At 40.8% G+C, this 18,836-nt stretch overlaps 1 protein-coding gene across 2 annotated transcripts in view; it reads right to left on the bottom strand.

The window, feature by feature from the left end:
* The window catches only part of LOC124136883 (multiple C2 and transmembrane domain-containing protein 1-like), a 198,341-nt gene that overhangs the window by 156,527 nt on the left and 22,978 nt on the right, over window positions 1-18,836 (bottom strand). The window contains exon 1 of one of the 2 annotated variants that reach the window (XM_048402225.1): window positions 2,706-2,927. The exons of the other annotated variant lie outside the window; for it this stretch is intronic. Within the exon in view, the coding sequence (XP_048258182.1) occupies window positions 2,706-2,730 (25 nt within the window). The 5' untranslated portion in view covers window positions 2,731-2,927. Of the gene's footprint in view, window positions 1-2,705; window positions 2,928-18,836 lie in introns of those variants that run through there. 2 annotated transcript variants of the gene reach the window in all.

Raw genomic sequence — 18,836 nt, 5'->3', positions numbered from 1 at the left:
AACTTTTTGTATGCACATCTTTTAATGAACACATAACTTTGCATTCGGCATATGGAGTTGACAGAATCTGAAAACAAAGTCAACAAAGGTTTCATCCTACTGGAAAGGAGAAATCAAAGAGAAATCAAAGTTTAATGGGAATGTAACATACTAATAGGAACTTTCAATTAAAATTCAGTATATAAAATCCATTTCAGAAGTCTGGTACTACTTGTTTTTCATAGACTTTGGTCTGTGCATTGATTCAGTATCAAACAGCTTTGTTGTGGCAGCATGGCAGTACATGGCACATCAAGGGAGACAACTCTGTTGGGGTTCATTTTCTGTTGATTTGAAACTGACATTTGTGGTGTGTGTGCGTGGCTTTGGGTGTTGGTGTGGGAGTTGGTGTGGTGATGGGTGTGGGTGTGAATGTGAGTGTGAGTGTTTGTGTAGATGTAGATGTAGATGTAGATGTAGATGTAGATGTCGCTGTAGCTATGATTATAGTATGTTTTTGTAGCTTGTGCCATGTGTGGAAGTGAGATATAGTGTCTTATCAAACCAATAATTATCCGTCAGTTGATCTATGCCAAACAATTTGAGTTACTAGAGAATGAAAGTGGTGTTTGAACAACTAGAATACAAATTGCTGAGACTGCCAATTAGCCTGAATCTATTTCCTAGTTTACTCAATACTAATGTGCAACGCAAGATGCACTATTTAACTTGATTAAAGCAGCCATTTAAAGACAACCATCAAATAGATCCAAAACTTGATCTAATACTTAGTCTTGATAATTACGCGTTTAATTGAGTAATTAAATGTGTATGTTAATGCAGAATAAATTCTTTGACTAATTTACATAACAACATTTGTTGCACTATATTCAAGATTCCCTCCGTCCAAACAATGACCTGGGATTGTTACATTGTGACAACTCTCGGGGAGCACCGACTCACTAAAGGTTTGGTGCACCACCACTCTTACATTCAGCTACTATACGAGTATCATACTGTGAGATCATGTATCAATGCAAAACTATACCAGTATATAACAGCAATGTTAAACGGTATGAAGTGAAATGGAACAATACAGAGCGGTTATAAGGTGAGTGTGTTTCCAAATCCAGCTGTAGAAACTAGCTGAAACTAGAAACTAACATAGTCCTTATAATGATAACATATAGCAAAACCGTTAAAAATGGCAAATTTCTACTAGTCTTTATAATTCCTTAACTATTGGGCAGTTTGGCAAGGACTACAGGACTAGTGCCAGTTTCTAACACTAGAATCGTGTATATCATATATTAGGAATAAAAATTGTATTATGGGAGCATTTGGCAAGTATAAAACATGTTTTTATTCCTAATACTGAATATAGATGATGATGCAGAAACATACAAGCGTAATAATCTCATTACTATATAATGTTATTCCTAAAACAAAGGATCTAAAGAAGTCATTTCTCTGAATGACGTAGCATTAGCAACCGCATATGAATACAATGTTTGAGTAAATTGCCCAATTTATCAAAAAGTGCTGAATGACTTTGTCCACAGAAATCCAGACACTTAGGGAAATCTTCATCATTGCGTATTGGGAACGTTAGTCAATATTGAGACAGATGGCATCATCACATCAAGGTATGGAACTTGAAAGTACTCATTTGCATGTCTATCGGATTGTGACACCAAGTTCATCGGCTTGGTTTATCACATCGATAACACAGCCATTACAGGAAGACTTATTTTACTGGCATATTGTCATATCTCAATTTGCTGTTTTTCAGTTCAATCCAAATAAATGTTGAACATCTGCTTATTCCCCTTGATGAGGGCACACACATGATGATATCGTTACTGGCTGGCCAGGCAACTTGTATGGGGTCTACAAGACAGCAACTGGCCAATCAGATATCTAGATTCTTTAAAGAGTAATGGTAAACCAGTTCTACATTGTTCAGCTGATTTATGCAAAATTACTATCTCATCAAAGCTGTTCAACATCTGAATAATCCTTTCAGGAATAGCTTCCATGACCCACGTCAAACTGTAATCCTTAGACATAAACTCCCAGCTATCTTAAAAGCTATCTTAAATGTTGGTGAGTGAGTGAGTGAGTGAGTATGGTTTTACACCGCTTTTAGCAATATTCCAGCAATATCACGGCGGGGGACACCAGAAATGGGCTTCACACATTGTACCCATGTCGGGAATCGAACCCGGGTCTTCGGCGTGACAAGCGAACGCTTTAACCACTAGGCTACCCGACCGCCCTCTTAAATGTTGGTAAAAATATGACTAACAAATACATCGCCCCATAGCCTTGACCAACTTATCAGCCATTTATTGTTGACCTGTCACCGTCCCTGTGCTGGAGTTGGAAGCTTATACCATGGTCTGGTGCTTCCGTTACAGTTCCTCCCAGGAAATAATACCAACAAAAGGTTCCCACTGCAAAATCAATCAGTCAGTCTTACAGAGAAAGGTACCATTATTTTTGCATATTTGCCAATATGTCCATTTTCATACTTCGTGCATCCTTGCATCGGATTTATACATAAATATTTATGACCCACATAACATATTAACAAGCAACACTAAAAATACATAACATATATTATTAATATGATATGTATTAATATGAAGAGTAATTAAGCCATGTTTTCATGTGGAGCAGCTGAAAGGAGATAAATGGCAGAAATACAAAGGATTATGTCTCACCAAAGGTAACCCGTTTGCCTCTCATCGTGATGTGATGTCAGCACCACAGTTTATGGTAGAATGACAGGGATGCCACCAGACTATGACTGAATTATTGACACCATACAGTTAAAGGAGTAGTCCAGTTGTTGTTCAATGGCAAGCACCTGCTGCAGCATACTATGTGATGGTGGGATTCTTTTGGTGTATGAGTGGATACTGGAACTAGAGTATCTGTATGTCATATTCATCTGAGCTTGTCATTTCTGTTCATGTACTGCCACATGGTCACACATCTGTTTTTCAATTTAAATTGCAGTAACTGTATCCTTTCGGTCAATAGACACTGAAGGCATATTGTTGAACCAAACACAGGCAGAAGCCGATGTCAGGATGCATGAAGGCTGGATGGAGAGAGACAACATTGGGAGAGACATGGTAGTGGGTACCTGATACTATCTACACTGTGACTTTTATTGTTGATTTGTATCTGATACTCTCTACATAGCAACTTATTATTGACAAGTAACAAGTTTATTGAATGCAGCAGTACATGTATTCTGCTATATCAATATGCATCACTTCTAAGTTTAGTTAACAAACCTGAACGTTTACTTGCTGAATTACGCCTCTTCCACCGATACAATAGTTTTCTCCGTACTAAACCCATCTTGGTGAGAGTACTCCAGCAAGTATCCACTAGCCAGTGCCCCAGTAGTGATGACAAGTGACTCTGTATGCAAACAGGCCATGTCTAATCCCAGTAATGTATTTCTTCTCATATACCAGTACTTACACCTCCTAAAGGCAGAATATTTGTATGATCCTCTGTGTGTGTGCATATGTGAATGTGCATGTGTGTGCATGTAAATGTGTGCATGTAAGAGAGAGAGAGAGAGAGAGAGAGAGAGAGAGAGAGAGAGAGAGAGAGAGAGAGAGAGAGGTGAGGTGAAATGGTGTTTCATGTCACTATTATTGCATAACATAACACAGCAATATCTTTTTCAGAAATTCCACTTTTCAAAATCGAACTTTGCACTGCACCTCTCCTACTATAGGCAAAGAAACCGTACCCCCAATTGAAAAGAATCCATGAAGTAGTTTTTAAGTCATAGAACGCACAAATATTGAAGCATAAAAGAAATATAAATAACAGTATTTTTTCAGAAAATACACATTTCATAATCAATCACACACATATTTTTATTTTGACAGATGCAAGCAAACTGATCTGCAAAACCATAGAATAAACAGTGTGTCAAAACATGAAAAAAAATCATACTTTTCAGAAAATCCACATATCACACTTTGCACTGCACCTCCTCTACAAGCATGTAAACTGTTCCTACACTGGAAAAGAATCCATGAAGTAGTTCTCTTGTTACAGGTCGCAAAATGTATCAGTAACAAAATTCAAAGCATAACACTGAAGAAAAGCTGTATGTTTTCAGAAAATCCAAATATTGAAAACAAACTTGGCACTGCACCTCTCCTATTGGTATTGAAACTCAACCCCCAATTGGAAAAGAATCCATGAAGTAGTATTATAAGTTATAGGTTGCACAAATGTTGAAGTAGAAAAACATTCTAAGTTCACAACATAAAAAGCATCATATTTTATATATATATATTTATATATTTTAAATACACATATCATAATCATACTTTGCAATGCACCTCTTCTATTAGTATAGAAAGTGTTGTCTAAATTTGAAAAGAATCCATGAAGTATTGTTTAAGTTATAGGTTGCAAAATGTATCAGTAAAAAAATTCAAAGTAAAAACTGAAAAAAAATAATGCTGATATATTCAAATCCAAATACTGAAATCAAACTTCGCACTCCACCTCTCCCATAGGTATGGGTATAAAAAGTGTTCACCAAGTTTGAAAAGAATCTAGGTAGTAGTTTCCAAGTTATAAGTCGCACACAAAAATGTCTTCGGAATGACGGAAGGACAGATGGAATTCATTGGAATAACTAGTCACCTTGACCTTTTAGGTCGGGGGCAAATAAATATGTGTATACCGTATTCGACGTAATAAGCGCCCTGCTCTAATAAGCGCCCACGGCGATATTTCTTAATATAATCAGCACCCCTTCCGATTGATCAATTTACAAAATATTTATTCATTCGCGTATAATATGCACTTGTGTGCATCCTGGATTATGGGTAATTAAATTCTGGAAAAATATATATGTTGTATATAAACATTTCAGGCTGTCAGCATTACCCATGAAATTTATCTTTCAACTCTGTTTTTTTCACCAAAATAATATTTTAATAAGAGCCTCCTATTTCTAATTTTGAGAGCGCCCTGGGCGCTTATTACGTCGAATACGGTATTCATAATGTGCCTGATCCGGACCGTAAAACATGCTCTAAACACTACTTTATTATCCATGTCCATGGATCAAGAGGCACTCAAATTTCATTCTCAGTGGCCAGGGGAGTGTAAAATCTAAGCTGCCTGCCTAAACTGTCACATTACCATCTCATCCTACCGGGTACCCATTCACTGCTGGGTGAACAGAGGCATATTTCAAACAAAGCCTCATGCTTAAAGGGACCCCCATACCTTACCCATTGGTTCCCACACAGCCAACACTGTCCCTCTCAGTTATGAGGATTTCCCTATCACAACATTATATCACTGCCATCATCACATTTTATCACCACTATCATCACATTTTGTACCCATCACCAAGTTGTTTTTCTGAGAGAATCAGTTTGTAAGGCGATTCTTTATTTATTTATTCGTTTACAGATTTAATAGACTTGAATCACAGTCAGGAAATAAAAGCAATATTAGAATTTTACAAAATATTGTTTTGTTGTAACTTTAAAAATAGTTCAAAATGAACATAACTTTTAACTTTCTAAATAACAATTTGTCAATGTGTTTTATTTTGTCTCTGGCCACAGCAAACGACCTAAAAAAGAGAAAACCTCCCCCAAAGTATATACAAATACTTCCTATTTTTAATGTAGGAATCATCCTGCAACTTAAACAGTATTGGCATATATGTTTGCCTAAACAACCAACCCAAACAATATCAGGCCAGCAAAATATTGAGCTACACACACATATTTTTTATTTGACAAATGCAAGCAAATTGATCAGCAAAACCATAGAATAAAAAGTGTGTCCTAAATACAACATTGGAGAAATGAAATACTCATATCCCCCGCCAATATGACATGACTGGTTGTGGGCAAGGCAAGGGCCTTACAGGAGCTGTGTACAGTGAATGGTGGTCAACCAGTGTGCCACTATGACATCATGCCTCAGGGAGACAAGCAGTGGGTACTGGAGACCTATTCTGACCTGGAATCCCCACAGGAACACAAGCAATGGGTACTGGAGACCTATTCTGACCTGGAATCCCCACAGGAACACAAGCAGTGGGTACTGGAGACCTATTCTGACCTGGAATCCCCACAGGAACACAAGCAATGGGTACTGGGGACCTATTTTGACCTGGAATCCCCACAGGAACACAAGCAATGGGTACTGGGGACCTATTCTGACCTGGAATCCCCATTCTGCCCTGGAATCCCCACAAGGAGACAATCATTGGGTACTGAGAACCTATTCTGACCTGGAATCCTAACAGGGAGACAAGCAATGGGTACTGGGGACCTATCTATTCCTATCTGGAATCCCTACAGGAAGACAAGCAATGAGTACTGGGGACCTATTCTGATCTGGAATCCCCACAGGGAAACAAGGATTGGGCACTGGGAGCCTATTCTGATCTGAAATCCCTACAGGGAAACAAACAATGGGTACTGGAAACCTTTTCTGACCTGGAATCCCCATTCTGCCCTGGAATCCCCACAAGGAAACAATCATTGGGTACTGAGAACCTATTCTGACCTGGAATCCCCACAGGGAGACAAGCAATGCGTACTGGGGACCTATCTATTTCTATCTGGAATCCCTACAGGAAGACAAGCAATGAGTACTGGGGACCTATTCTGATCTGGAATCCCCACAGGGAATCAAGGATTGGGCACTGGGAGCCTATTCTGATCTGAAATCCCTACAGGGAAACAAACAATGGGTACTGGAAACCTTTTCTGACCTGGAATCCCCATTCTGCCCTGGAATCCCCACAAGGAGACAATCATTGGGTACTGAGAACCTATTCTGACCTGGAATCCTAACAGGGAGACAAGCATTGGGTACTGGAGACCTGTTCTGACCTGGAATAAAAATAGGGAGACAAGCATTGGGTACTAGGAACCTATTCTGACCAGGAATCCCCATAGGGAGACAAGCATTGGGAGATGAGGACCTATTCTGACCTGGAATCTGAGGTACATGCATTCTTCCATATACATATTTCCTCCTGCTACAACCATAAATAACATTATGATACCTCCATGTCCGAATGATGAGATCTGATTGGGCAAGGCAAGGGCCTTACAGGAGCTGTGTACAGTGAATGGTGGTCAACCAGTGTGCCACTATGACATCATGCCTCAGGGAGACAAGCAGTGGGTACTGGAGACCTATTCTGACCTGGAATCCCCACAGGAACACAAGCAATGGGTACTGGAGACCTATTCTGACCTGGAATCCCCACAGGAACACAAGCAGTGGGTACTGGAGACCTATTCTGACCTGGAATCCCCACAGGGAGACAAGCAATGGGTACTGGAGACCTATTCTGACCTGGAATCCCCACAGGAACACAAGCAGTGGGTACTGGAGACCTATTCTGACCTGGAATCCCCACAGGGAGACAAGCAATGGGTACTGGAGACCTATTCTGACCTGGAATCCCCACAGGAACACAAGCAGTGGGTACTGGAGACCTATTCTGACCTGGAATCCCCACAGGAACACAAGCAATGGGTACTGGGGACCTATTTTGACCTGGAATCCCCACAGGAACACAAGCAATGGGTACTGGGGACCTATTCTGACCTGGAATCCCCATTCTGCCCTGGAATCCCCACAAGGAGACAATCATTGGGTACTGAGAACCTATTCTGACCTGGAATCCTAACAGGGAGACAAGCAATGGGTACTGGGGACCTATCTATTCCTATCTGGAATCCCTACAGGAAGACAAGCAATGAGTACTGGGGACCTTTTCTGATCTGGAATCCCCACAGGGAAACAAGGATTGGGCACTGGGTGCCTATTCTGATCTGAAATCCCTACAGGGAAACAAACAATGGGTACTGGAAACCTTTTCTGACCTGGAATCCCCATTCTGCCCTGGAATCCCCACAAGGAAACAATCATTGGGTACTGAGAACCTATTCTGACCTGGAATCCCCACAGGGAGACAAGCAATGGGTACTGGGGACCTATCTATTCCTATCTGGAATCCCTACAGGAAGACAAGCAATGAGTACTGGGGACCTATTCTGATCTGGAATCCCCACAGGGAAACAAGGATTGGGCACTGGGAGCCTATTCTGATCTGAAATCCCTACAGGGAAACAAACAATGGGTACTGGAAACCTTTTCTGACCTGGAATCCCCATTCTGCCCTGGAATCCCCACAAGGAGACAATCATTGGGTACTGAGAACCTATTCTGACCTGGAATCCTAACAGGGAGACAAGCATTGGGTACTGGAGACCTGTTCTGACCTGGAATAAAAATAGGGAGACAAGCATTGGATACTAGGAACCTATTCTGACCAGGAATCCCCATAGGGAGACAAGCATTGGGAGATGAGGACCTATTCTGACCTGGAATCTGAGGTACATGCATTCTTCCATATACATATTTCCTCCTGCTACAACCATAAATAACATTATGATACCTCCATGTCCGAATGATGAGATCTGATTGGTTCATGTGATCTTGATAAAATACTGTGCATCCCACCTTGGAGGGTAATAAATTCTCAGCGGGGGAATAAATCTCTTATACCCTGCTTCGATGCAGAAAGCTTTTTCCAAATCAATGAAAGTCTTTAGGCATAGCACAAGTTAACTTCAGCTCAATCAAAAAACATCTCAGTTTGATAAATTTGTTGTAGCAAGATCATGAGGGGTACATGAGGTTTTATGCATTCCGCGTTAGGTTTTATACCACTCACCCCCAGCTCGTCGTATAAAAACTAACGCAGGATGTGTAAAACCCCTTCTCATACCTCCATGTCAGAATGTATAGATCTGATTGGTCAATGTGATCTTGATAAAATACTGTGTAACCTGCCTTGGAGGGTAATAAATTTCTCAGCGGTGTAATAAATCTCTTATACACTGCCACAAGCAATGCAGGCTGCATGTGTATATCTGAGAGGCGGAATAAATCCGTAATGCACTGCTTCAATGCAAAAATCTGCACGATTTTCCCGAGTAAATGGAAATCACGTGACATAGCACAAGTTAACCTCAGCTCAATCAAACAGCTCAAACACATCCACCAAGACATCATAACATTATCCCAACATAACATAATCCCATACAATAATATGACCCGTGAAGATTCGGGGTAGAATAGGTCTTCAGCAAACCATGCTTGCTGTAACAGGCGACTATGCTTGTCGTAAGAGGTGACAAACGGGATCGGGTGGTCAGGCTCGCTGACTTGGTTGATGCATGTCATCGATCCCAATTGCGTGGATCAATGATGATGATGTCTATCACTGGATTGTCTGGTCCAGACTCAATTATTTACAGACCGCTGTCATATAGCTGGAATATTGCTGAGTACGGCATTAAACAACAAACTAACTCTGACTTTTATATGTTGAGACATTTTAGACATTTTGTATCCAACGTTTAAGAGCTCTTGCAGGTACCCGGGTTGGGTCAGGAAACAGGGGGTGTAAATGACAATACTGGCCGGCATCAAAGGAGAAGCACAAAAAATGATACCAAACATTTCATATATTCCATACATTCAAAGAAAAACTTTAAACAGTTTTAATTGGACAGTAAAAATATTGGAATACAATACTTTCACAATGTACTGAAATAATATATAATCGAAACATCATCAAATTGCACAGATTAAATTTCTTCCTATTGATAGTAACAATGTTCTGATCACCTCTAATGACATCTCCCAAGGACAAAAACAGGAATCAAAGTGCTCATTTATCAGGCCCAATAATGTTCAACACAATGCAGTCAGACATCCGGCTGATGTGACTGAAAGCGTAGTAATGAACAACTCTTTCAGCCTGTACATGAATGTGTAACATCTGTATTTGACAAGTATCTCGTGCAGCTGGCATCGAGCCACACCATGCAATGTCACGCTAACTTTATATGCAAAACATGATCAGGGACCTCAAAACACAAAGGCTAAACATATCTTTCATCATGATTCAAACGTGTACAACAGTACTTCATTCAAAAGGACTCGTGCGCATAAAAACATTTATAAAATCTGTTTGATATTCATGATAGAATTTGACAAGGCTTGTATACTGACAATACTAAAAAATCATGGAAACTTAATAAAGCACCTGAGTGTGTAGCAGGAAATAACTGAACAGAATTCATTTCTGAAATAGTCTGACATATCCACACATTAAAAAAGCTGACTAGACGCTTGAATGTGTTAAATGATTCCTGCAATTCTCACCGCTTGTTTTTAAATTAATCTTTCAATGTACAACAAAACAGATTGTGTGGGGAGGTCAAAAATATGTGCAAGAGTACAACTGTTTTGTATGTCTACAAATTAGTGATCTGCAGGATGGGATATAAATGGACAGGTGCTGAACTCCTGCCGACACGCGTTGAACAGTGTTTCAGTTATATCACGGTGTACCAGCCCTGAAGTAGGTGCAGGTCTCAGATGTTTACAAGTCTGGTGACACCTACGGACAGGGATATGGTACTGACAAACCAAGGAGCAAACATAAAAGGGATTCAAACCCTTAAGCATAGATTTCTGGTATGCCCAAGGAATGCAAGTTTGCAGAGCAAGTTGGGCATTTTACATCACAGGGCCATCCATGTCCACGGGATACAAAAGTGAGAGAGTGAATGTCCTTCAGATGAACAGCCCGGCACATATTGAAAGCACTGGATGCCTATTTCGGCCAGCACTTTCAACAAGCATGAGGTACTGTGGACCCTTCTGTTATATAATCACTACTGGATAAATACTGGAGTGAGTTCGAACAAGCACAGCCTTGAACAGTATTTCTGTTACCATCACTGGGAGTTAGCTTGATGCAGGATGTGCAACCTTCACACAAAAGTAGGATGCTGCCAGTCCAAGGATCACAATCTTTATAAATCCTGGATCCTGTCACAGCTAAAAGATGCAGATGCAGGGCACAGTAAAGTACAGTATCTTAGTACAGAGACCATCCGTATCCCAAAGAGTGATTGAGTGAGTGGGCTTAACACTGAACAGTATTTCAGTCATATCATGACAATGTGGGTGGAAAGCTTAAAGTGATGCAGGCCTAAGACAAATAAACAAGTGAGAGTGTTTATGTACAGGATTGCATACTGACAGCAAGGATGCTATATGAGTATACACTATTAGTTATCCCACTGGTCGATAGCGACGACAGGTATGCTATATGAGTATACACATCAGTTATCCCACAGGTCGATAGTGACGGCAGGGATGCTATATGAGTATACAGATCAGTTATCCCACTGGTCGATAGCGACGACAGGGATGCTATATGAGTATACACTATTAGTTATCCCACTGGTCGATAGCGACGACAGGTATGCTATATGAGTATACACATCAGTTATCCCACTGGTCGATAGCGACGACAGGGATGCTATATGAGTATACACTATTAGTTATCCCACAGGTCGATAGTGACGACAGGTATGCTACATGAGTATACACATCAGTTATCCCACAGGTCGATAGTGACGGCAGGGATGCTCTACATTATGAATTGGTCACAGCTTGGAGTTGATCTTACTTAGTCATTAGCATTATACACAGCAGCTTGACTCAACAAGCATGGTTTTATTCCTGTCCTGGATTCACAATGGCACCAGTTAATTGATAAGCTAAAAACTGTCCACACATCAGACCTAAAATCTACTCAAAATGATGCAAAGAGTTCAGGCTAGTAGACGAGTTTTTAGCATAGCTGTACTTTGATTGTGCTGGGAAAAGTAAATTTTCTCAATGTAGCATTGTTGACAGTTGTTGACAGCTATGATACAAGTGACACAGTAGGAATGTTATCTATAGCAACGTTACTGCATAGCATGTGTTGAAACAAAAATCAGGAAACAATTTTGTCTTTACTCATAATGATTAAATCCATCAATCTGATTGGCCAGTTGCTGTCTTGTAAAACCTCATACCAATCAGTCAGCCGGCCTTTACAGACATCATAAAGTCATAGTGTTTCATATGATGTCCCCTGTTCACATTCTCATAGACTAACATTTAGTAAACTAACCCAGAATTAATTAAGTTGAAAATATATATCTACAAAATACAAAATAAAATCCAAATGGAGCCCAGAACATTGCTTAGTTTCGGGGACTAACCAAAACTGCAAGGCTCTAACAGAGCTTGTTAAAAAAATATGTTTGAATATACAATAGTCAAACTAAAACAAATATGACTTTTAATGAGTCAAAGTGTGGCATTTATGATATATGTATCCATTTTCCATCAACTTAAGTTCAAGGCATCAATATCGGTTATCTGACCGAGGTTGCAGTAAACAGTGAACGGTGAGTTGTGCAATCTACTGATCACTTCACACACAATTTCGCCAAAATTTATGTTAACAGTATGGAATGAAATTTTGAATACCTTTAATTGAATAGATCACAAATACAAGTCTGTGTATACAATAAACATTTTTTATAACAAGATAGTGTAATGAGAGCATTAAATTGAGTAATTCAGTAGATTTGTGGACATGGTATTTCCTGTGTTACGTGCTCATGATAATGTCTTTAGTTTGCAATAAACATCAAGACTAATTGTGGTGTGTTTAATGGGAAAAAGTGTGCAATATACTCAAGGAAATACAGTATATGTTATGAACATGACCTTTGATTTTATCCTTTTATTATTTTATTCATACATGAATGTCAACCAGCAACTATCAAATACGAGGTGGGGGTGACCAAAATACAAATATCCGATTGGCAAATGTCTGAATCCCTGCCTCTAGGCGTTATCTACCATACTATATCACAAATCCCTGTGTATGTGTATGTAATTTGCCATGCTTTCTTTGGCTTGATGTCAACAAACTGTGGACACTTCAAGTTTATGCGCAACATGTTCCTTTGACGTTTTATAGCATTACGTCATTAATTTATACACTTGCTGCAGAATGGCCTGTGTTTCAGCTATGATAAATTCATGGGACCAGGGTGCAACCCAGTTTTGTCTGGTGCAACCCAGTTTTACCTGGTGCAACCCAGTTTTGTCCGGTGCAACCCAGTTTTCATGTCAACATGCGCCCAGTGCAAGTTAAATAGAGTTCCCTACACATCATACACTTTCCTACTTTATGTCATGCACGTTAACTGTCATGTAATACCTTGACATGGTGCACTAAACACTTTCAGCCTTGTCTAGCAATAGTCTACACAAACAACATGTCAGTTTAGATTACTCTCATGTCACAATATACTGATTGACAGATTTTGGAATCACTAACCTGTTTGCTGTTTTCTTTCCGGTAGGGATTTTAAAAGGAACAAAAATACTATATTTAAGAAAAAAACTATCCGACAAAATCGTTTCTAATATTGTTTTAATATGTTTAAGGGAGGAACTCTTAATGTCAATTACTGTATTAGTTTCATCTACGTTTGAATCTCTGAAAACAAATTTACCTTGTGTATGGTTTTAATAAGCCTCCCCTTGGACAAGCTTCAATGCCCACTTAGTACAGCCAATCCAGTGATAGGAATGCATTCATCAATATGGGGTAGGACAGTAACCAAAAGATATTTGATTTTAGAAAACAAATTTCGTTTCTTGTCTTACCTTGACCATTTGATATCTTCTGATCCATGTGCTAGTGCTGAGTGTGATGTCCACATAACCCAGGTGATAACTCTTATACTTCCCTAGTTAACATGATTAAGACTTACCTGGTATTTGTGGAAGAAAATATGGAAGGAATGGTCTACCTGGGTACCCAAGTCATATTAACAAAATGAACTACCTCCACACAAATGGAAGCACCCATGGTCATGTGATTGTCATCTGCTGTCTATACTAAGCTTAAACTGAAATGACATGTTGATATTAACGCTGTTGATGCATGTACAAATATTAAGAAATCGATAGTTTTGTTGTGCAAATTATCATATTAAGTTTGCAATTTGCATTATTCAACCATGCATTACAAGTCATACATGAGTAACAGCAACTACAATAACAGCATGAACATACAGCACCGGTGCATTAACTTGACTCCGGACATAAGTTCGACCAATCTAGCACTATGCTGTTACCTTATTTACTCGCCAGTGTTTCAGTTGCAAGCATGGAAATTGTAATGATCCCTAGATTTTGGCAGGACATTGCACTTAAGTCAACTCAGTATCGTTGCATTCATCATGTGAGGTGAGGTGAGGTGAAATGGGCTTTAACGTTGTGTTCAAGATTATTGTGCTTATATAGCATCCAGGTGTGTGTGCGGAAGGTCCAGGGTTCGATCCCGGGCCGCGTCATACAAAAAGACGTTAAAAGATTGTACTTGTTGTTACCCTGTCTGGCGCTCGGCATTAAGGGGCTAAAACAAGGACTGGTCGGCTCGGAGTCAGTATACTGTGTCTGAGTGGGGTATTCATGTTAAACTGCGGCATGGTATCTCAGTGAGCTAGCACTATAAATCGGCATCAGTCCGGACTAGTACAAGCAGCCACACACACACATACACGTGCATGCACGTCGCTATATAAGTGCAATAATCTTGGACGCGACGTTAAACCCAATTTCACCTCACCTCACCTCCAGGTGTGTGTGTGGGGGGGATTGCTTGTACTAGTTCAGACTGATGCCGATTTTATAGCCCTACTAGCCAAGTGAGATGCCATGCTGCAGCATAACATAAGCCAATTAGTCCTTGTTTTAGACCTTAATGACGAACGTGAGGAAGGGTATTTACCATGTTTACCCATTTAATAAAGTCATTTGGTATGATACGGCTAGGGATTGAAGCACCGACCTTCCGCTCTCCTGACAGAAGAACTACCATGGATGCAGTTTTATGGAGTTCGAGTACATGAGGTTTTGCTCTATCATGATTTGTTTGAGTCTTAAAGTTAGGAAAGCGAACCTGATACATTCAAGATGCAAATCACAGTCTGGCAAAAGTTGAATGTCAGGCGATCAACCACTGACCTGCCCCTCTCTGGACAGATGCCTGGCACAGACACATGTACTTCCAGGGGACAATTCATCACAGCCTGGCGCCCACTTGCGGCTAAGTTCATGAGATACATGACTTGTGCAAGACTGAAACACTGTATGCATGTAACCAGGGCAACCAACAACTGCCAGACAAACATCATACAGTTGGTCTTCACAAACAAGCAAATTATGTTATGAGTGATTTGAAAAAAATGTGATGGGGCTGCCAGTTCTCCAGCCCAGCCTCCCTCTAAGGTATGTGATGAATAAAGAAGATGTTTCCTGTTCTAGCCTCGCACCTGTTGCAGGTCAGTGTCACAGCATCTGCTGCTGCTTGATGTGTGTGTAGCATGTGAATACAGGGCATTCTGTGGGACACTATACATGTGCATGAGATGTATGCATCAACGTATCTCGATCATAATCGTGAATTTCGGCAGTACTCTTGAGCCCAGGGTGCCGTTGTACAAAACAACCTTAGCACTACGACTGTTCATGGGAGTCACCATCACCTTAGCGCTAAGATCTCTTCGTACAACTGCACCCAGGTGTCGGACATCAGCCTCTACAGTGAGTGTCTGTGGGCAACACTATACTTGAACTGTGTACAACTATGTGTACACTCATCATGACTAGCAGCATGACATCAGGTGCAGGACATCTGCTTCATCAGTAAATGGTAGGGGGAGTGAGTGGTAGGGTGAGTAAGTGGGTGAGTGGTTGGGTGAGTAAGTGGGTGAGTGGTAGGGCGAGTAAGTAGGTGAGTGGTAGGGCGAGTAAGTAGGTGAGTGGTAGGGCGAGTAAGTAGGTGAGTGGTAGGGCGAGTAAGTGGGTGAGTGGTAGGGTGAGTAAGTGGGTGAGTGGTAGGGCGAGTAAGTAGGTGAGTGGTAGGGCGAGTAAGTGGGTGAGTGGTAGGGCGAGTAAGTGGGTGAGTGGTAGGGCGAGTAAGTGGGTGAGTGGTAGGGTGAGTAAGTAGGTGAGTGGTAGGGCGAGTAAGTGGGTGAGTGGTAGGGCGAGTAAGTAGGTGAGTGGTAGGGCGAGTAAGTGGGTGAGTGGTAGGGCAAGTAAGTAGGTGAGTGGTAGGGCGAGTAAGTAGGTGAGTGGTAGGGCGAGTAAGTGGGTGAGTGGTAGGTTGAGTAACTAGGTGAGTGGTAGGGTAAGTAAGTGGGTGAGTGGTAGGGTGAGTAAGTGGGTGAGTGGTAGGGTGAGTAAGTGGGTGAGTGGTAGGGCGAGTAAGTGGGTGAGTGGTAGGGTTAGTAAGTGGGTGAGTGGTAGGGTGAGTAAGTGGGTGAGTGATATTAGCAACTGAGTAAATAGTAGGGTGAGTGAGTGAATTTAGGTTGGACAAGGGAGTGAATGGTAGGGTGAGTGAGTGAATAAATGGTAGGATGAGTGAGTGAATGGTAGTGTGAATGAGTGAATGGTAGGGTGTGTGAGTGAGTGAGTACATTGTAGGTTGGGCAAGTGAGTGAATGGTAGGGTGAGTGAGTGAGTGAATGGTAAGGCGAGTGAGTGAGTATATTGTATGTTGGTCAAGTGAGTGAATGGTAGGGTGAATGAGTGAGTGAATGGTAGGGTGAGTGAGTGAGTGAATTGTATGTTGGTCAAGTGAGTGAATGGTAGGATGAGTGAGTGAGTGAATTGTATGTTGGTCAAGTGAGTGAATGGTAGGGTGAGTGAGTGAGTGAATTGTATGTTGGTCAAGTGAGTGAATGGTAGGGTGAATGAGTGAGTGAATGGAAGGGTGAGTGAGTGAGTGAGTGAATTGTATGTTGGACAAGTCAGTGAAGGGTGAATGAGTGAGTGAATGAGTGAATGGAAGTGAGTGAGTGAGTATCTGCTGGTTTAAATCCCAGACTTTTGGTTAAGAGGGTAGTGAATGTTGTGAACTCATGTCAGTCAGTAAAAGTGGCACAAAAGTGTTTTTGAGGTCACTGACCCAGGTCTCCTGGCAGTGGGAAGCAATTCTCCCCACTCCATCCACTACACCTTCCACACACGACAGCCCCAGTTAAACCCCAACAAGACAGCTCTACCTCCACCTGAAGTGGATTTTCCCAGGTGAAACATCTGTTCCCCACAATATAATTCAATTAGACATGTGAGTATGACAGCAGTTGTATAATCATGTTTGTTTACAAACAGTCATATTCTGGGTAAACACATCCTGAAAGGAGACAAATGTTTGGAACAAAATGAATCAATTCGTGCACACATATTTAACCAAGAAAGCCAAACTGATACCCATTAGTATCAATGGCACCTGGACACATTCCGTATGTGTATCTGGCAAACCTCTTACTCTTCACTAAAACCTTTTCCTCATTGAGAAAAGTTTTTATGGAAGCAAATAAATTAGTTTTGAAACCTCAATTACACAAAGATCCAGGATATGGTTCAACTCAGGCAGCGGTAACTTGGCATTACATGTCCGCCACAAACTAATTTGCACATCACATGACTATGAAGACATGATTTCTCGCTTCTCAAATGCTTTAACATGTACTGAACTCAGGGCAGTCCAAGCAAACAGGTGGTTTGGAACACGATTTACAGACTGTTTGCTTAATGATGATAATGTCGCTCAAAACCAACGACAATGACAAGCAATAGAATTTTACATGAATATGGATATTCATATTAGTCTTCCTATCTTGACACAAAATATTGTAATTTCCTTCTCCATTTCTAACATAATAAGGAGCCCAAAATGTGCCTTTTCTACATGCTGATCACCAGTCAGAGTCATCTGATCCCTCACTGCTTGCTCATCAGCATGTAGCTTGATATAGTGGCAGGGATGAGAATCACTTCTAATACTTTCTTACAGTAACATGCAAAGTTATGTTACATTGTAGGTAGCTGGTGCGGCTTCAACAATGTGACACCCAGGGGATCAGAACTTCAGTTCTAAAGTAACAACCAAGAACTATACAATGACACTCTGTGACACAAGGGAAGAATCTGGAAACACTCAAAGCAGTAGCTTGTACTGCCAGTCGAAGGATCGGAACTCCAAATTGAAGCAAACAGCAACAAGCCCAGGAATTCCTCGAAAGATTTACTATGACACAAAGTAATACAAGGGAAATAACTGGCAAACACTCAGTGGTAACTTGTAATATTGTGAATGACAATCCATCAAGACATCCTTATTCGCCAAAGACATGTAGTCTAAGATTGAGTGCAGGTCTCAAGACAAAAGTTTGGTCCAAACTGGCACCTTTTCCATAGAGAAATCCCTCCGAAAGGTGAACGTGCTGGGTGTTGATGACGTCTTCTACTGACAAGTTGACAGTGGACCCTTGATCACGGATGCCAGGACCCTGATTCTGTGTGGACTATACGCCTGAGAGGATCCAATCCTGTATGTTGGTATGCTTGCAGGATTAATGTCTGACCCTCAATCACAAAGTCGACACCTTGATTGAAAATGGGTAACAAGCCCATGGAGTAATGGCATGGTTAAAATAAGCTCCTGAAGGATCTTTCATTAGAGGTGCGCGATATTATGGGTATACCGGTACACCACGATATGAAATACCAATGAATATGTACCACAATACATTTGGAAAATACTGGTATATTGCGTTTTTCAAAATCATGCATATCATTCTGTTGGAAGAATTTACACTTGTGTCAACTCAAATGGAAATAAAGAAATTAGCAACTTTTTCCTGTGATTGAAACAGCGAAACCATTTGTGACAATTTCCTGTATATGATGTGTCTATTACCCATGCTTTGTGACCATGGCAACATCCAACAAAATACGAAGTTGGCAAAACCATGCAGGGGGAGTTTTTTGGTTCAAGTTCATAACAAATTACAGATGAAAGAACGCAT

Source organism: Haliotis rufescens, unplaced genomic scaffold, assembly GCF_023055435.1.
Source record: "Haliotis rufescens isolate VD_foot unplaced genomic scaffold, xgHalRufe1.0.p SCAF_1, whole genome shotgun sequence".
In the NCBI taxonomy this organism is placed as follows: Eukaryota; Metazoa; Mollusca; class Gastropoda; order Lepetellida; family Haliotidae; genus Haliotis; species Haliotis rufescens.
This window is presented reverse-complemented; position numbering and strand designations above follow the sequence as displayed.